This window comes from Epinephelus fuscoguttatus, linkage group LG18 (assembly GCF_011397635.1).
Source record: "Epinephelus fuscoguttatus linkage group LG18, E.fuscoguttatus.final_Chr_v1".
In the NCBI taxonomy this organism is placed as follows: Eukaryota; Metazoa; Chordata; class Actinopteri; order Perciformes; family Serranidae; genus Epinephelus; species Epinephelus fuscoguttatus.
In genome coordinates this window covers 35,134,153-35,152,529 of record NC_064769.1, presented here as the reverse complement: position 1 = coordinate 35,152,529, position 18,377 = coordinate 35,134,153, and the positions used below count along the sequence as shown (strand labels likewise).

At 38.0% G+C, this 18,377-nt stretch overlaps 1 protein-coding gene across 3 annotated transcripts; it reads left to right on the top strand.

The window, feature by feature from the left end:
• Positions 1-1,435: 1,435 nt before the first annotated feature.
• cetn3 (centrin 3) lies at positions 1,436-18,037 on the top strand. Of its 3 annotated transcripts, XR_007451668.1 has the most exons (6): positions 2,109-2,248; positions 4,237-4,372; positions 5,236-5,350; positions 6,036-6,227; positions 8,014-8,154; positions 17,948-18,037. XR_007451668.1 is itself a non-coding variant. In XM_049603603.1 (5 exons), the coding sequence occupies exons 1-5, from the start codon at positions 1,497-1,499 to the stop codon at positions 8,055-8,057; spliced, it is 498 nt and encodes a 165-aa protein (XP_049459560.1). In that variant the 5' UTR covers positions 1,436-1,496; the 3' UTR covers positions 8,058-8,600. The 3 variants fall into 3 exon arrangements, 2 of the variants coding, with proteins under 2 accessions (XP_049459560.1, XP_049459559.1); XM_049603603.1 differs by lacking the exons at positions 2,109-2,248; positions 17,948-18,037 and adding an exon at positions 1,436-1,507 and having other exon boundaries at positions 8,014-8,600; XM_049603602.1 differs by lacking the exon at positions 17,948-18,037 and having other exon boundaries at positions 8,014-8,600.
• Positions 18,038-18,377: the final 340 nt, after the last annotated feature.

The window sequence follows — 18,377 nt, the reverse complement described above, 5'->3', positions numbered from 1 at the left end:
ATGTTCTTTCACTCAGTGACTGAATAATCCATGAGGCGTCTGAAATGTGTGTCTGGTGCCTTTATCTCTCTGCAGGCTGTCTGAGCATCGCCCGGCCTGGGTAACAAGAGCCGGGTCAGGACGTTCCTTTCAGCTGTCAATTCCTTAGTTGTGTCATAGTAACAGCAGTGATTAATGTCCGCCAGCAGATGTCAGTGACTCCACTGGTTTGATTCAGAGGAAAGGACACACTGCTGGTCATATATGTGATACCATAGATGCAGTTTTATGGTAAATAGACTTCTATAATTCTACAAGTGTGTCACCTGATAGCTTTAAAGCAGTGTCTGAGTGGGTGAATGACAAAGCAATATGCTGCAGAGCTGTGAAAGTATCTGTGTCTGTCTGTAACTGCAGAAATCAATGATTATCAATGAATTAATCATTAGATATTGATCATGCAGCTGACTCACAGTCCAGCTGTGGGCTGAGGCCCCTGTGCATCAGTGAGTAAATCCTAATACACTGGATTCAAGTCAGTGGAGTGGAGGGAAGTCTGTGTTGTTGTTATTTTTGAACATATGTTTATTGATCCTAAACATTTAAGGAGTTACACAAACATATACGATATAAATAAATAATTAATTAATAATATAATGTAATAGAAAATAGAATACAAAATGATAATAATTGCAGTTAAAATAAATAAATAAAATAAAATATAAACTAAAATACAACTACTATTACTACTACTTCTAATAATAATAATAATAATAATAATAATAATGATAATGATAATGCAGTAGATCAGTAAATTAAATAAAATTTAATTAAAAAATTAATTTAAAAATTCATCATCATAATAATAATGGTAAAATCTTTTTAAAAAATGACATAGGTAAAAATAAATAAATAAATAATAAAATACGACTACTACTTCTAATAATAATAATGCAGTAGAACAGTATGATAAAATAAAATAGATAAATTAAATTAAATAATAAGTTTAAAAATGAATCATAATAATAGTGGTAAAATCTTTTAAAGAACGATATATGAAAAAATAAATAAATAATAAAATATGACTACTGCTACTTATGATAATAATAATAATAATAATAATAATAATAATAATGCAGTAGGACAAAAACATATATAGTTTAAGCACGCATTTAGGACTGAGAACAACACACTTACCTCAAATAACTTTCCATCCTTTATTTAAGCATTGCGTTTTCAAGCATCTTCAATGTCATAATTTTTTACAAATTCCAAAAATATTTCCCAAATATCAATTAACGCAGAAGCCCTATTTCTCACTTTATAGGCGAGTTTTTCAAGAGCCAAACTTGCTGTCAAATCCTTCAACCAGTGGCCAAGATACATGCAACTCACATTCTTCCAGCAGAGCTCAACTGAACGCCTCTCCTGTCGCAAACATAATTCAACCATTATTTTCTCCTTCCTAGGCAGAATAAAACTGTCTGGAAACATGCCTAACAAGCAGAGCCGAGGTGATGGGGACGAGGTCAGTCTGTATGTTTTTATTTAAATTTGTGCATAACAAAGTCTGTGAGTAGAAAAATAGAAACTGAACATGGTACCAGCTGTGTGTGTAACTCATAAGACACATTTGTTCCTCATAGTGTCACAGTAACAAACGGTGTCTTTAAAATCAAAATGACAAGGTTTCATGCTGAGAAATGCTGCTAAAGTTAAAATGACCAGAAAACGAATATGCTGCATGTTAAAACATCCAAGTGCAGCAGAACTGAGTGAGTTATTAGTGCTGTATAATAAAGTGTGGGAGGAAGGTAGCTATTGTTATAAGGTGGCGTACACAGTAATGCATCAATAATCCAATAACACTGTTATTTTATTTAATAAACTTTAAGTATATTTTGATGTTTATACTTTTATACTTTCACCTGAGGCAGGATTTACTGCAGGACTTTACCTGTAACAGAGTATTTCCACACTGTGGTGGTGGGACTACCTTTGCTCAACAATCTCCACTAGGTGGCGGTAATGTCAGCTGCAGTTAAAGCCCCAAAGAAGAAGACGACGTGTTGAATGGCTGTGACGCACACCAATCAGAGCACACAATACCGCTGCCTGGTAACCAGCGACCAATAGGAAGCTTCCATATGAGCGCGTATACACGGATTTGTTGTGGTGTCGCTGTGATAGTTGTGTGTTTAGCGACAACAACGGCTCGTCTCAGCGTTTTAAGGCTTTAAAATCCACCCGAAATGAGTCTGACAGTAAGGTAAACCTCTTCGTCTCAACTGCTTACATTAATTTATTCAACACAGTTTGTTTTAACGTGGCAAAGTGAAGCCGAAAACGCTAACGGTAATTCTGTGATGTTAGCTAGCGTTAGCATGTCTGGCTTTTATTATCAGTGTTAGCGGTGTTTGAGAACTCAGCAACAAAGCTTATTCGCAGTTTATAGTTTAAGCATGTTAAGAAAGATGTCGCCAGCTATCAAGCTGCTTCTGTAGCTTTCTCATTTGCTTCTTACCGTTTCTTTAAGACAGAATAAAACGCTAACGGTCACAGTTCAGTGTAGCAACTGAGTGTTTCCTGTTGTGTGGAAGTTAAACAGGAGTTTCATTAAATTCTGTGACACCTGAGAGTCTGTGACCTGAGGAGGAAATGTTACTGGTGGAAAGTACATTTACTCGAGCGTTGTACTTGAGTACAAATTAGAGGTACCTGTACTTTATTTAGTATTTCCATTTTATGCTGCTTTATACTTCTGCTCCACTACATCTCAGTGGAGAACACTCTTTTCACTGCAGTACATCTTAGAGGTATATATTGTACCTGTTACTGCACTACATCTATTTTATTTTTATTATTTTAATCTTTAAGTCTTATTTTAATCTTAAGTACTAGTGTTAAACACTGTAGCATAATGCACAATCTATTCTATTTTATTTCATTGTTTTATATATACATACCTCTGTTTCATTCTCTTATTCTTACTCCTTATAATCCTCTATTCTTTACATCAGGGCGACTGTAACGAATCACAATACCTCTTTGGGATCAATAAAGTATCTCTGATTCTGATCTCAGAGTAAAATATTGTACTTTTTACTACACAACCTTAAATATGTACCGCAGTGAAATTGAACCTTCGCATGAATGAAGCAGTAATATTAATAAAAGAATCACACAGAATATGGAAAGCACTGACTTTACTCAAGTAAAGCATCTGAGATCTTCCACCACTGGGAATTTCAGCTGCAGTATATTGCCTCTATAATGTTGTCATTTAGGGCTGCAACGATTAGTTGACTAATCGATGACTGATCGAAAATTAACATAAACGGTGACTATTTTAGTAGTCGACTATTAAAATAATCAGTCACTATTTTAGTAGTCGACTATTGGTTTGAGTCATTTTTCATAGAAAAGTACTATAAAAGTACGCCAAAATACTCTTACTGCAGCTTCTCACGTTCAGATATTGGCAGCTTTACACACTCTCCCATGACAGTGAACTAAAACCCTTTGGCGTGAGTACAGAACAAGACATTAGATGACATAATTGTGGGGTTTGGAAGAGACAGACCGACATTTTTCAATATTTCAACAAATTTTTCGATAAAATGATTAGTCGACTAATCGAAGAAATAATCGACAGATTAGTCGACAATGAAAATAATCGTTAGTTGCAGCCCTATTGTCATTATGCTTGAGGGCATACTTGATTTTGATAGTTGTTACCACAAATGTCACCTCCATAGTATTGGGGTCACAGATTTTGATAGTTGTGGTTTCGGTAGGGCTGCACAATGTGATAAAAGAAAATCATATTACAGTTGTTTTGACAGATATTGCAATATGAGTCTCAATTTTTGTGTGAGTGGTAATTTTTGTGTTTCATTTTCACTGACAGAAACTCAAGCTCCAATTTGGATATTGCACTTAGCCATATTGCAATTTCAATAATATTTAAACTAATTTTGCAGCCCTAGATTAAGATGCATCACATTCTGTGACATTAGAGAATTATTTCATTGAAACGACCAAATACTGACAGTATTAGTGTTCAACAGAAAGGTCTTTACACTAGAGTTTGTGCTATCACAGCTATCTAAATTTGTGACCCTGTCTAAACATGGAGGCATCTTTGGTAATACAAGTATATGATAAATTTAACTTGAAAGTTTGCAGTGGGAATATTCCTAAAAATTCCTGACTGGGTCACAGAATTTAATGTAACACTGGCCTCTGTGTTTCCAGAACTGAACTTGCGTCAGACAAAAACAAGCGCAAGAAGAGGAGAGAGCTCACCGAGGACCAGAAACATGAAATCAAAGAAGCTTTCGAGCTGTTCGACACAGACAAAGATAAAGAAATTGACTATCACGAGCTGAAGGTGAGTCATGAAGGACATGTTCAAAGGAAGAAGTTGCTGTGGTCAAGTGTACTTAAGTGTGATACATTCAAATTGTAAAACTATTTACAGATAGATATGTTGTTAAGATTGTTTTATATAATGCCCCAGCACCTGTAAATGTTTCTGATCATATTTGGGATGTTACACATGGAACATTTATAACCCTTTATCCATGACCACAACAGTGTCCAGTTTTCTGATTGTCTGCGTTGGTGCAGGTGTGTGTTTGACTCCTCCACGTCCAATCAGATCTGTTGTTTCTACACCGACTGACACCTAACTGTTGAGGATGAACTCAGTTTGGTTTCTGGCTGCGTTCAACACTTTGCAGATTAACTTTTCTATCCAAACTTCATTATTGAAGCTGTCAGTAAAATGTGTCCTCTGCGTTACTGATGACAGACCATCTTCACTTTTTTAATCATCATCAACACACACATATGAATATGGCGGAGCCGTCATCAGAGGATATTATGTTTGCATGACAACATATTCTGACACACAGAAGATGAATAGCAACACCGCTCTTGTTTTCTTTTAACAGTGATCAGATGAGAAACTAAATCCAGCAGAGTTCAGACAGCCAGCAGATGAGTTCATTCTCACATGTTAAGGTACAGACATGATGGAGAGTCGCTGAGACGCAGAGAAATACAAGACATTCATCTGCACACAGATAATCAGGAACAGACTTACTGTTAGAATCATGAATACAGGGGTATAAATAACCTCTCTTTGTTCGAAGATCAGAACCAGGATTCTAAGTTTCATGTAAAGTACTTATTGATTGATTATGTTTAGGATTAATTTACTATATATACTCGTGTTAAAAATGCCAACAGGTGGCCATGCGTGCACTCGGCTTTGAGGTGAAGAAGGTGGATGTTTTGAAGATTCTTAAAGATTATGACAGAGAAGGAAACGGCAAAATAACATTTGAGGATTTCAATGAAGTTGGTAAGTCTGCTTTCAACCAAAATAACCCAGTGCCAAGTAGAGTTGAAGCGTCTCCAGTCAGTTGATACCTGTATTTGATCCTTTTTGCACTGGGGGTCTGATCCCAGACTTTCTGACCTCCTGCCTGCTCAGCGAACTTTATGTTGCTGCCGTCTCTGGTGCCGCTCTGTGCCCAGCCAGTAGTCAGTTCATCATGCCAAGATCCCCCCAAAACATTCGATTAGTATGGCTATACTACCCGTCACTCCATTCACATCATGGGTATTGAAAGTACTCTCTTTAAAGTTCCTGAAGGTGGTATTGTGATTATTTAAATGATACCCTAAAGCACAGAGAGGTGTTGTAATAAATGTTATATCAGAGGGGCTGAGAGGAGGGCAGAGATGAATCATGATACACAGTGTAAATAAAAGCGCCAACGGTAGGAAACAGTCACTTTTTTTGTCGTAGAGCTTTTACACACTGCAGTGCCAGAAACAGGCTGTGAAACCAAAGAGGAAACAAAAGGTGTGAAAAACTGTTATAAATAGTAAGAAATACGAGAGAGCTGTGACCCCAGGAGGAAACACGGAAAGGGAATTAATACATGTGAGTTTCCCAGGAAGAACGAGGGGGTTGGAAAGTTTGCCTCACACTCACTAAAAGTTCTCAAGTAAATCCTCAGTATGTTCACATCTTTCCGCAGTGACCGATCGCATCCTGGAGCGAGACCCAAAGGAGGAGATCATGAAGGCCTTCAAGCTGTTTGATGATGACGAGTCAGGGAAGATCAGTCTGAGGAACCTGAGACGAGTCGCTCGGGAACTCGGGGAGAACATCAGCGACGAGGAGCTGCGCAGCATGATCGACGAGTTCGACGCCGACGGAGACGGTGAAAGTAAGTGATCGAGTCATCATTACAAAGTACTTACTTCAGTGATGCAGCGACGTTCATCTTGAGGTGAACAAAGGAGCTTATACTTCACTGTACTGTCTTTAACAATGACACCTTTCATTTGTTCTGACATGACTGAAAAGTAACGTGTTCTTACATGGCGTCTGATACATGGACAGACACTATGTCCTGTAAATGCTGGAGATCCAGAACTACAACTACAACGTGTTCTCATAGAACAGTTTGTGTGATATCCTACAAATTTGCAGCCCAGGAATGACATTACGTTGTTACTGTGGTTAAGTTTATGAAAAGAAACATGGTGAGGATGTACTTTAAAATGACTCTAAGCTCACACAGATCCGAACACGTGACCCAGGGGGAAAGTCCCAGTTGCGAGTCCAGTTTTTTGTGACCCATACACAGCCCCAACCTGCCTCCTTACAAGCACTCTGGACTGCTTCCTTGTTTACTGCCGTCAGGGCATTGGTCACATGATTAAAGCCTTTCAGAATTCGTGGGATATGTGCGAATTTGGGTGCATTGCTTTTTGTAGGCAAACTTAGAAGAAATTGTGAACAGCCCAACTCATTTATGATGTTTTTATTCTTCACTTCAGCCGGTGAAACCCAGCGTTACTGAAGTGTTTCCGTGCAGTCCAGTCCAGGGTTTCCACACATTAATTTATTTGTGGCAGCCCGCCATGTTTTAAACATCTCCCACCATGTTTTGATTTTCTAGTTATGGAGCTTTAACGTCCATCAGGTGCGCTGTTGGAAGATAGAAACTGTTATTATGTTATTCATTACTTCACATTCATGCAGTGCAGAGCGTAACGTTACTCTGGGCACAGACGGAGCAGCAGAACAGCAGATGCAGTGAAAGTGTAACTTCAACATTTATTGTGCTGGGTCTCAGAGTTTTCCTTCCTTCACAAACAGCTGCTCCTCTCATCCATCTGTGTGATCTAATCCCATCTGATCTGATCATCCACTCGGGCTGGGTATCTTTTAAAAAAAAAAAAAATAGATATTGATACACATACCTTAACTTTGAGACCATTTCCTGAATTAAATCCATTTTAACAAGATGACATTACGCATTACCATAAAAAACAAACGGAAGTTTTATTTTTTATCTCCTTTACATTTTTACAAACATCAATAAATGCAACTGTTAATAAGCAGAAATCTAACGGGCAGCCTTCAGATTACGACAGCTGCCCTGTCTCCTCCACCCGTGACTCAAAACAAACGAACCCGCAAAGGCCTCAGAATTTAGACAGGAGAGACTGATACACAAGGACAAGGACATACACAAGGTCAGCCAAAAGGAGGTTCACTAATGTGGAAAAAGGGCACACGATGTCATGGAACAAAAAGAGTGGTATTGATTATATTGTACTGATTATAGCTGTGCAGGCAACATCATTATGTATGTGGCTAAATGTATTTTTGATGTTTAAAATGTAAAGAAAATTGACTAGAGCTGAAACCATTAGTTGAACAACTGATTAGTTGATGGACAAAAGATTTATCTGCAACTGTTATGAGTCATTTTTCAACAAAATAATGTGATTATTTGCAGCTGCTCTTCGTCATATGTGAAAGCAAATTAAATATATTTGGGTACATTTGAAGGCGTCACTGTGGCCTTTAACAGACATTTTCCTGACATTTTATAGACTTGTGGATTAGTAGATTAATTGATAATATGGTCAGGATTAGTGGCACATCCTTGAGATATAGTCACAATGAACATTAAAGCAAATACACTTGTTTTTCTCCAGTAAATCAGGAGGAGTTCCTCTCCATCATGACCGGAGACTCCTGATGAGGAGTTTAATCCAAGCTGAGGACTTTTGTGTAGGATCAGTCGTCGACGTCGTGAGAAGCTGAGTGACTGAACATCTGTCGGCGTGAGCATGAAGGTAAACAAGTGTCAGCCTCCTCTGGAGGGTCTGACGTGGACTGGAGTCACTCACTGGCCTTGTGGTTTATACTTGATTCGTTACATTAAAGGAGCGGACTGTCTGCCTCTTTGCTCGAGTCAGTCTCTCCTGAAGATGTAAACTGTTGTCAAAGATATTGATATCATGACGCCATCCTTTTATTCTAACTTACTCTGAGTGTTGTCGACTTTTACACGATGCTGTCTTAATAAAAACATGCACATTAACCTCAAAAGTAAATTTGATGTTAGTTAATTGTTTTATATTTGGAGGAGACAAATGGAGACATTTTATGTTTCTTCCTGAAGTCATTATGTAACACCGTTCATACTTTAGAGGACCATTTTTGACTGGTTGTATTTACAGTTTCCACAACGTGAGTGTTTGTATGTGCTATTTATTTTGTATCTTAACAATAAATCTGTTTGCCAATAAAACACTACATTTATGATTTTCATTTATGCCCAACAACTTCAGTAAGGACCACAAGAATGGTGTGGTTCCAGGTTCCAATCAGATGGATTGCCACATTTTATTCAGACATATTTCGGTTCCCAGAGGATGAACCTGAGTGACTCTGGTGACCCTGAGATGTTTCCTTTAGAGCCATGATGAGGTTCACATTTGGAAGTGAAGTATTTCAACAACTATCAGATGGATTGTGATGAAAAGTGGTTCAGACATTCATGTTCCCCTCAGGATGAATCGTTATAACTTTGGTGATCCTCTGACTTTCCATCCAGTGCCATCTGTACAGACATATGAGAGGTAACAGGCCCACCACCCCTCCTTCAGAGGAGCAGGACTGAGGCCAAGCACCTGCGTCACTTGTTAGCATTTTGCATCTGTTTATGGCCCTTTTTTGTCTTTTTGTAGTCATATTACATCTCTTCACAGTAGTTCTGTTCCTATTTGTGGTTGTTTTTACATCTGTGGTGGTTTTGCGTCTATTTGTAGACCCGTTGCATCTTTTTGTAGTCGTTTTTTTGTCTGTAGTCCTGTTGCATGTCTTTACGGTCATTTCACATCTCTTTGTGGGCGTGTTGCATCATTCTGCATTCCTCTTTCATCTGTAGTTGTATTGCGTGTTTTTGCTGTCATATTGCATCTCATTGCTGCTGTTTTGCATCTCTTTGTTGTCATGTTGCATCTCATGGTTGTTTTACTTGAGGTCATGTTGCATGTGTTTTCGGTCATTTTGCATCTTTTTGCGGTCGTGTTGTGTCTCTGCAATCTTTATGCAGCTGTTTTGCGTCTCTTTGAGATAGTGTTGCTTCTCTTTGCTTTCTTGTTACATCTCTTTAGTCATGTTGCATGTCTTGCATCTCTTTTTAGTCTCGTTGCATCTCTTCATGTTGCATCGTTTTTTTTAGTCTTGCTGCATCTCTTCCTGTTGCATCATTTTTAGTCATTTTTCATGTCTTGTTGCATCGTTTTTTAGTCATATTGCATGTCTTGCATCTCTTTAGTCATGTTGCATGTCTCGTTGCATCGTTTTTTAGTCATATTGCATGTCTTGCATCTCTTTTTAGTCTTGTTGCATGATCTCTTTTTAGTCGTTTTGTATCTTTTTGTAGTCATGTTTCATTTTTTTTTTTGGTTGTTTTACGTGTCTTTGCGGTTGTGTTGCACGTTTCCGTCATTTTGCAACTCTTTTTAGTCATGTTGCATCTCTTCGTGTTCATTTTGCATCTCTTTGTAGTCGTTTTACATCTGAAGTCTGACTGCATCGTTGTGCAGTGCATCTTTTGCAGTTGTTTTGCATCTCCTCTTTTGCTGTCATGTTGCATCTCTCTTTCAGCGTTTTGCGTCTCTTTGTAGTTTAATTTTTTTGTGGTTTTGCATGTCTCCTCCGGTCATTTTGTATCTCTTTGCTGTCTTGTTGCATCCTTTTTAAGTCGTATTGCATCTCTCTTAGTCGTGTTGCATCTCTTTGCAGTTGTTTTGCATGTCTTTGTAGCTTGTTGCATCTCTTTGTGGTCGTTTGGCACTTCTTTGCTGTGGTGTTGCATCTTGCAGTAGATTTGTGTTTGTAGTCATGTTATGTCTCTTTGCAATAGTTATATGTTTCCTTGTGGTCTCTTTGCGGTTGTTTTGCATCTCTTTGTGGTCGTTCTGCATCTGTTAGTGGTGTTTCATCTCTTTGCGTCGCTTTGTGTAGGTGGTGTAATATTTTAGGTAATATAAGACGATATCTTACACATAGGGATGATGGACGTATCTTTCCAGGCTGAGTTGATGTACCCTCATGACACTAAGTCTTACTGTGCCCTTTGTATATCCATCTATATGTTTTAGATCCAGTTTAGATCCAGAAATTATACAAAGTTGTCATCTGACATGCTGTACCTGCTGTACCTCAGCTGTCCACCAGAGGGAGTCACTCAGTCATGATTCAAAGCCTTGTGACTTCCTACAGCCTAAATGTACAGTCTGATGACAGTGAACAGCTGATCTGAAAACCAGTCTCTACATATGTTCTAGATTAAGATGTATAATTTCCTTCACATGCTTGGAATGATTTACATAAGTTATGAATGCCAAACTGAAGTGCAGCTGTACGTCTAATTAATAAGTGGTGTTAAATGAACATCAACAAATGACGTAACTGCATCGAATGTTAAAAGGGAAGCTTTTCACTTGAATAGCGGACATTTAAAACCACAGTCAAACAGTATACATCAGAGTAACACTGAGAAATCCCATCTGATGATGAGGATGTATGTGCGGAAATAATAAAGCCTCTGACACACACTGAGCTCACAACAGAGATGCAGAGCATCGACCACAAACCCCTTTAGGCGGATCCTCCTGAGCTCCCTGTTATTTGGCTCCCCACAGACCTTTACATATTGATTTAGATGAAGGTCTCTGGTCTCCAGTCGGTTAGATGAAAACATGGTTCCTGTGTCTCAGCCCCCGTCTGCTGCTCGCATGATTAAGAGGACGGTGGTTAGCTAACCCAATTTGCTTTGGTAATAACTTGAGCCAATCACACAATGACAGAGTAGAGACAGACTCGGTGGTTTTGCCCCGGTGGAACAGAGGTTTGATGTTTCTGAGGGGGACAAATGAAAGTGATGCAGTAATAAGAGGCTGACAAACACACACAATCTGCCAGTGGTGGAAGAAGTATTCAGATCTTTTACTTCAGTGAAAGTACTAATACCAGACTGTGAACACACTCCTCTTTGGTAAAGTCCTGCATTCAAAACATTATTCGAGTAAAAGTATGTGCCAGCAAAAAGTACTTAAAGATTAAAAAGTAAAAGTACCGATGTTGCAGTAAATTGTTCCCCGTAAGTGTTTTCCTGTTAGCAAATAATCAAATGTACATTTACGGTGAAGTTACAGTAAAATACAGTCCTTTTACAGGAGCATACTGTCATATCATAATAATGTAATGAGCTTTAACTTTGAGGTTGTAGTTAAATATAGTAAATCTACCAGAGCATAACTGCAGTGACATCACAGTTTACAGCTGTCACTTCACAGTAGTTTACTGTAAAAGTGATACAGTAACTTACTGTGAAAGTTAAGCCCAGTTCAGACCAAAAATTCACAACTAGACGAGACGGTGTATCATCTCTAGTCAACAACTCTCTTTACTTCTGTTCTGATTTGCAGCTTTTCAGACTTATTTTATGGCTGAATATAATTTGTAGCTTCTTAAAATCTGAATGAGGATAGTGATAGTGAGATACTGGCTACAGCTGCATTTGTAGTAGTGATGACTTTGACTCAACCAGCGGACTTCACTACAAGCTGATTGGTTGTTCAAACAGGCGACGTACTTTACGTTCTAAAACCAGCCACTGGCAGTTTGACCAGCAGAGTTGCTGATGACATCAACAGCCAACTTTTCTCTGCAACATTCTAAAACCGTTTCATCTCATTGTGAATCTTTGGTCCAAACAGCCTGTTTTTAGCTTTGCGACGACTCATGTTCAAGCTAAATACCACTGCTTTGTCAGTGGACATACGCGTCCAACTATGACGCGCTGGGTAGCCTCCTTGATTCGTTTCAGACATTCACAGATGGCATGTCAATTTACAGTTGTTACATGTGTATTGTCCTTTCAAAATAGACTTCCATTTTTAAAGTAAATGTGCAGATAAAAAAACAACTTACAATATAGGTAGAGCACTTCATTTTTAGGTTTATTTCCTGAAGTTTAGGCAACAAACTTCCCTTTAGGTTTAGAAAGAAAACATCATGGTTTGCCCTAAAGTCACATGGGAAACAAGGTGAAAATCCAGAGTTCGTTAAACCCATCGTTGTGAAGGGTCCCTCTGCGTGTCAGTTTCTGATGCAGACGTCCACCAACATAGCGGCAGTTATTGACAAGTTGATAGTAAGGTATTTAAAGAGTTTATTAAGCTTATGAATAAGGAGAATTTTCTCAAAACATAAAGGAGCTCTTCATCCTTCAGTTTATACTAAAAACAGTCAACATCAACACATCTGGAGATACATGGTTTTCACTGGACAGGAAGTAACTAAAGCTGCCAGACAAATGTAGTGCAGTAAAAACAAGACGTATGAAGTTTCATAAATTGGAAACATTTAAGTGAAATACAAGTACCTCAAAATTGTACTCAAGTACAGATCTTGAGTAAATGTACTCTACTACTGCACACTGCAGAACTTCTGTTGCAGAGTGTGTGTATGTGAGTGTGGCTGAAGGTCAGCGCCGACGTTGATTATCAGAACCTGCATCTGGTCTGAGATCAGGGACAGACATCATGACTTGCCCTTGCTCTGGCACATGCTCAGCTGTCGGTCCCTGGACCAGAGCAACACATGCTCCAGAAATAAACCAACCCAGTTCCTCCCCAGTTACAACCTCAAAGTCGCCCCCCTGTGGTTTCCACTATATGACTCTGACTCTGCACACACACACTGACACGCACACACTCCTTTGTATTGCGAGTAATCATCTGTGTTGATGAGACTTCTATAAATACATGAGTCTGGCAGACCCCGCCAGGGTCTGATTGCTTTATGGTTGGTTTAATTAGTATAGGTTAGCTTGGGCTCCACATTTAGATGGGCTAATGGGATGAGAGCACATTTACTGATGTTTTACACTGATGAAGTTTTGACTTTGAGCTTTCTGTTTACTTTTTCCCCAAACTTCAAGAGCAGTCAAAGCAAGGACGATCGAGAAACAACCAAAAGAAAAGTCAGATCTTTTACCAAACAGTCCCGTCTCCAGGATTTTTACAATGTTGCAGTGGCAATAAATAATGCCAGTCCCTGTAATTTCGGCACGACCTTGCAATTTTGTCCAATCACCCCTCCAACCCATCACAAATAAATTCTAATTTTGTGGGAAACGAATGCATAATAAGCTCCAAATCTGAAAACTATTGCAATTTCCATTTGCCCCTGCAATTTCATCACAAAAACAAGCCCATAATTATCGGAACATGCATCACAATTTGTTTAGAAAAGCAGACGTGACATCATCTCAGGCTGCAACAATCCCAAAAACAGCCACAATATTCTGGAGGAAGTCACAATACTAAAATGTAGAAATATGCTTTCAAGCATTAAAAATTTGCTGAAGAAAAAGTACAAATGTATTAGCATCAAAATATACTTAAAGTACAAAAAGTAAAACTACCTATTATGCAGAATGTTCCATTTCACAATAATACATATAATATTGTATTATAATTATTTATGTATTAATGTGTTCATCTCTTAAATGTCGCAGCCGGTAAAAATAGAGCGTATTTTTTTACTTTATACACTGAATTCCATGTATCTATATCTATAATGATATGTCATCATTTATTTTATCTCATATTGTGTATTATGAATCTAAATCTGCATTGAACCAGGACTCTATTTTTCCATGTTTTTGTGTCAAAGCGTGTAACGGCAACGACAAGTTTAGGAATTAGTCCAGTATTGAGAGAGGCAGCGGCAAAACACACTGTAATTTAATGTTAATGGGCATTGCACCATGGATGCACGTCCAATCAAAGTGCTTGTTTTTGTCACTGACAGGCTCAGATTGTTACTGTAAGTGTCTGAGCACATTACAGGAAGGATCCCTACAGAGAAAGACATTTTTGTTAGAGTAAGATCCTTTTTTGTTTAACCAGAAACAGCCCTGAAATCACTGTCAACAAACCAACCAGACTCCATTTAAATAAACGGTAATTTTATTATGGTAAAACACGCTTCATTCAGAGTAAACAGAAACAAAATAAAACTCACGAACCCTGTCTTGATTCATCTTCCCACTGTTCCAACAATCTCCAACTCTAGTTTGGTTGAAATGAACCCTTAATTCACCCAGTTAGATGTGACAACATGCTGCCTCTATACGGGCTAAAACTACTAATTATTTAAATGGAGTCTGGTGGGTTTGGTGATGGTGATTTCAGGGCTGTTTCTGGTTAAACAAAAAGAATCTTACTCTTAACACAAAGCTCTATCTCTGTAGGGATCCTTTCCATCATGTTGTCAGACACTTTGAATAACAGTCTGAGCCTGTCAGTGACAAAAACAAACACTTTTAGTTGATGTTCATTAACAGCGCACAATTGCCCCATGTGGTTACATCACAGCCTGTTTAGTAGCTGTCGGCTGCAGCGCTCTCGCTCAGTAATGGACCAGTTTCTAAACTCGTCGTCCCCCTTAGTCACTTAGACACAAAAAACACGGAGAAATAGGATCCAAGTTGAAATACCAAAGTTACCCTTTAAGTTTCAGGGTGTGTGTATCATCATGAAATTGAAGTTGAAGAATTAAAAGTAGAAAAATGTCCCCTGTGACCTTTGTATTATTATATATGATGTCATGAGATTATTATAACTCATGCACGTCAGTTACTTACATACAGTCCCTTACTTGTCTGTTAGGAGAACGACACAAAGAGCTGGTAAACTACATGAAAACACTTCACAGTCTGAACCTTTGAAGTGTTTTGCTGTTTTTTACTGTCATTGTGAGCACGACCACCGTTACGTGTCTTTCTGTTTGCACAGTGGGCGCCTCTGAAGCGTCTCGTTTGTAACCAGAGTCACAGCTCCACTCTTGTGTCCACCTGTCAGTCATTAGGCCAGCTATGCCGACCATGTGACAACACTTACCCTCCGACCCTCGCTGAGACAAGGGGACACGAGGGGGGCTGTTCACTGGCAGGTTTGGTTAGATGTGTGACGGCATGTTGGCATCAAACTGACGTCCACAAGCGGCCGTTCATACAGACAGGACGCACATCAGTCATTTAGATAAGTGGCTGTTATAATGATGATAAGGAAATCCTCCCGTAGGCACAGCAGAGGAAGATGTCAGCGTTCAGGATGGTTCTGTTTATGAGGTGTGTCAGCTGGGAGTGTGACACCCATGTCCAGGTGGGGGCCGTGACCTTTGACCCGTCTCGTAAGAATGACCTCAACCTGCACGGCCACCATGAGTGGAGCCACATTGTGAAATGATTGGCATGTTAAGCAGCCCGCCATTGTTTTGAGTTTCATATGGACATTTTATGCATTTTTAATTCTTTATTTATTCTTTACTTTTTAGATGTTATTGTAATGGAACTAACATCATCAACTGACTAACTAAACAACAGAAAAATTAATTAGCAATTTTTAGTTTTTATTTTTAGTCTAGTTTCTCTCCTAAATTCAGTTCCTGCATCTCTAGTTTACAGACAGTAACACTGAAAAAATCAACATAAAATTCACCAAAAAAACCAAAGAAATAAAATGGATGCAGTTATTTGCTCCATATAATACTAACAATAATAATAATAACTTTATTTATACAGCACCTGTCAAAACAGAGTTACAAAGTGCTTTACAATTGGGGTGGCTGATATGGCCCTAAAATAATATCACGATATTTCAGGGTATTTTTGTGATAACGATATTCTTGACAAATTAATAATAATAATAAAAAAAAAGTATTTTATTATTAATTTAAGAATGTAGAATTGCAACAAAGTAAGTGATATAGTTTCACAGTTTGCTTCAAATATTCAGTAAAAACTAAAATGTTGTCTCATTTCTTTAGTGTGTGAACAACAACAGTAACTCAGAGTGAGATTCAGATTCTGTTACAATGTTAATAGTTCAACTAAATAAAATCTTCCACAAATTACACATTAAAAAGCCCCCAAATACAAACAATGTCCCCTGGGATCTGTATATATAAATTAACAGGTGATTTCCTTCTTTTAGTAAAATCCTAAATGACTGAGTTGGGGTTTTTCCACCTGGACCTTTATGCGCTGCCATTTCTCCTCTAATCATCACGCTGTAACCTGTGACAGGCTGTTATGATACCACAACTATCATGGAGTCTTTACACGCAGGTTTACATTACCAAAGGTTTGTGACAAAATCACTTGATGTGTGCGCACAGCAAGAGAGGAGAGGGAGAGACGCTGTGCTGCTGTCAGAGGAGCCGCTGAATGAGTTCCCTCTGAGCAGTAAGTCACTAAAAGAGTCTGAGAAGTCCGGGGCTGTTCATAAAACATTCAGGACGCCACAGTTTATTCCACACTACTGAAGCTGCTCCTCTTTTTGGAACCACCGCAGAGTCGGTAATAATTTCTCTTTCAGCCATGCTTGTTGTGCCGTGGGTAACGGTATGACGTCAATATGTCAACTCGTCAAAATATCGTATCCCGATATCATACTAAAATTTATACTGGTATTATCGTGAACGAGATGATATGGTACACCCCTTCTTTACCATAAAAATGAATCTAAAAAATATCTATATGAAGAAAACAGTATAAAAAGTAACATTAAATGCCAAAAGCCAAACAATAAAAGTGAGTTTTAAGATGAGATTTAAAAGACACGACTGAGTTTGTCTCTCTGTTCTTATACAAATGAAAAATAAAAACCAAATTGATAAGTCGCTATATATATTTTTTAAACAAAATGACCAATTCATTAACTGGTTCCAGCTTCTTAAGTGTGAATATTTGCTGATTTAATGTGTCTTCTATGACATTAACTGAATATATTTGGGTTCCTGACGTGTCTCACTATTTTCTGTTAATAATAGACTGAAACAATTAATTGATGATTAAGTAAAAACATCTTTAGAGTTATCATAAAAATAATAAATAGCTGCAACCCTGTAACGCACATTATAGCTGAAATAAATTAGTTCATGGGCTTATCGACCAAAATAAAATGTATCGTCAACAATTTTAATATTTGAATAAGTGTTTCAGTCAATTATTAACTAAAATGTAGGATTTGCTGCTTTTCTGTTTTATTTCATTGAGTTTAGGAAGAAAAAAGACATTTAAAATTTTCCCACTGGCTCCAGAAAATCCACAAACACGGATTAATTGTTAATTAACAGATTAATCGGTAATAAATGCAGCACTACATTCAAGATATGAAGATGTCACATGCTCTTAGGATATACAGTATGTACTGAAATACACGCTGTGTTAAGAAGGAAATTAAGCATAATAATTAGAATAAGAGGAAAATAACAGAAACATGCAGAGTAAAAAATCAAAATATATTTGATAAAGGTGTAAAAATGCAGAAGTAAATATTTGTTACATGCAAACAAGAGGCAATAACATAAAATATATGCTGTAAAATGTGACAAGTTGATCATAAAGCCAATAGTGTTGAACAAGGACAGTAAAAGTAATAGTTTATAGTGTTTTGTTAAGTTGACTTTAAATGTAATTGTATTTACTTCAGTTTGTTAACATCTAATAGGTAAACTTTCATGACAGATCACAGCTGTTTTTTTAACATTTCATTACAGAAATAATTCCACAGAGTGAATCATGCGCAATATCAGACATGGTGAGCTCTTCATGGAGAAAGGAGACAAGGGGAGCGGACACAGACATGAGGAGGGAATGCCTCGAGACATGCTGTGGATCGCAGACTATGCCAGGCAGTTGGGTGAGGATGGATTAGTTTACACTCGCTCATGGCTTTCACAGTAACTTTATCTCTCCGACAGCACAGCTTCTCCCAGCCCACACCGCCCTGTACTTCTCAGACACTCAGTAAAGTTAGAGACTTTGTATGTCTTTGTATGAGAAACTGCAAATATCAGAGTGACTTTTCTGATCGAGTCAAGCTGTGATGGAGGAAGTATTCAGATCCTTTACTCACGTAAAAGTACTAATACCACTATGAAAATACTCTGTTACAAGTAAATGTTCCTTCATTTGAAGTATGTAAGT

Coding starts and splice junctions, on each gene's coding strand:
- cetn3 (XM_049603602.1), top strand. Junction 4,373..5,235: donor TTGACTATCACGAGCTGAAG/GTGAGTCATGAA, acceptor AAATGCCAACAG/GTGGCCATGCGTGCACTCGG. Junction 5,351..6,035: donor TGAGGATTTCAATGAAGTTG/GTAAGTCTGCTT, acceptor ATCTTTCCGCAG/TGACCGATCGCATCCTGGAG.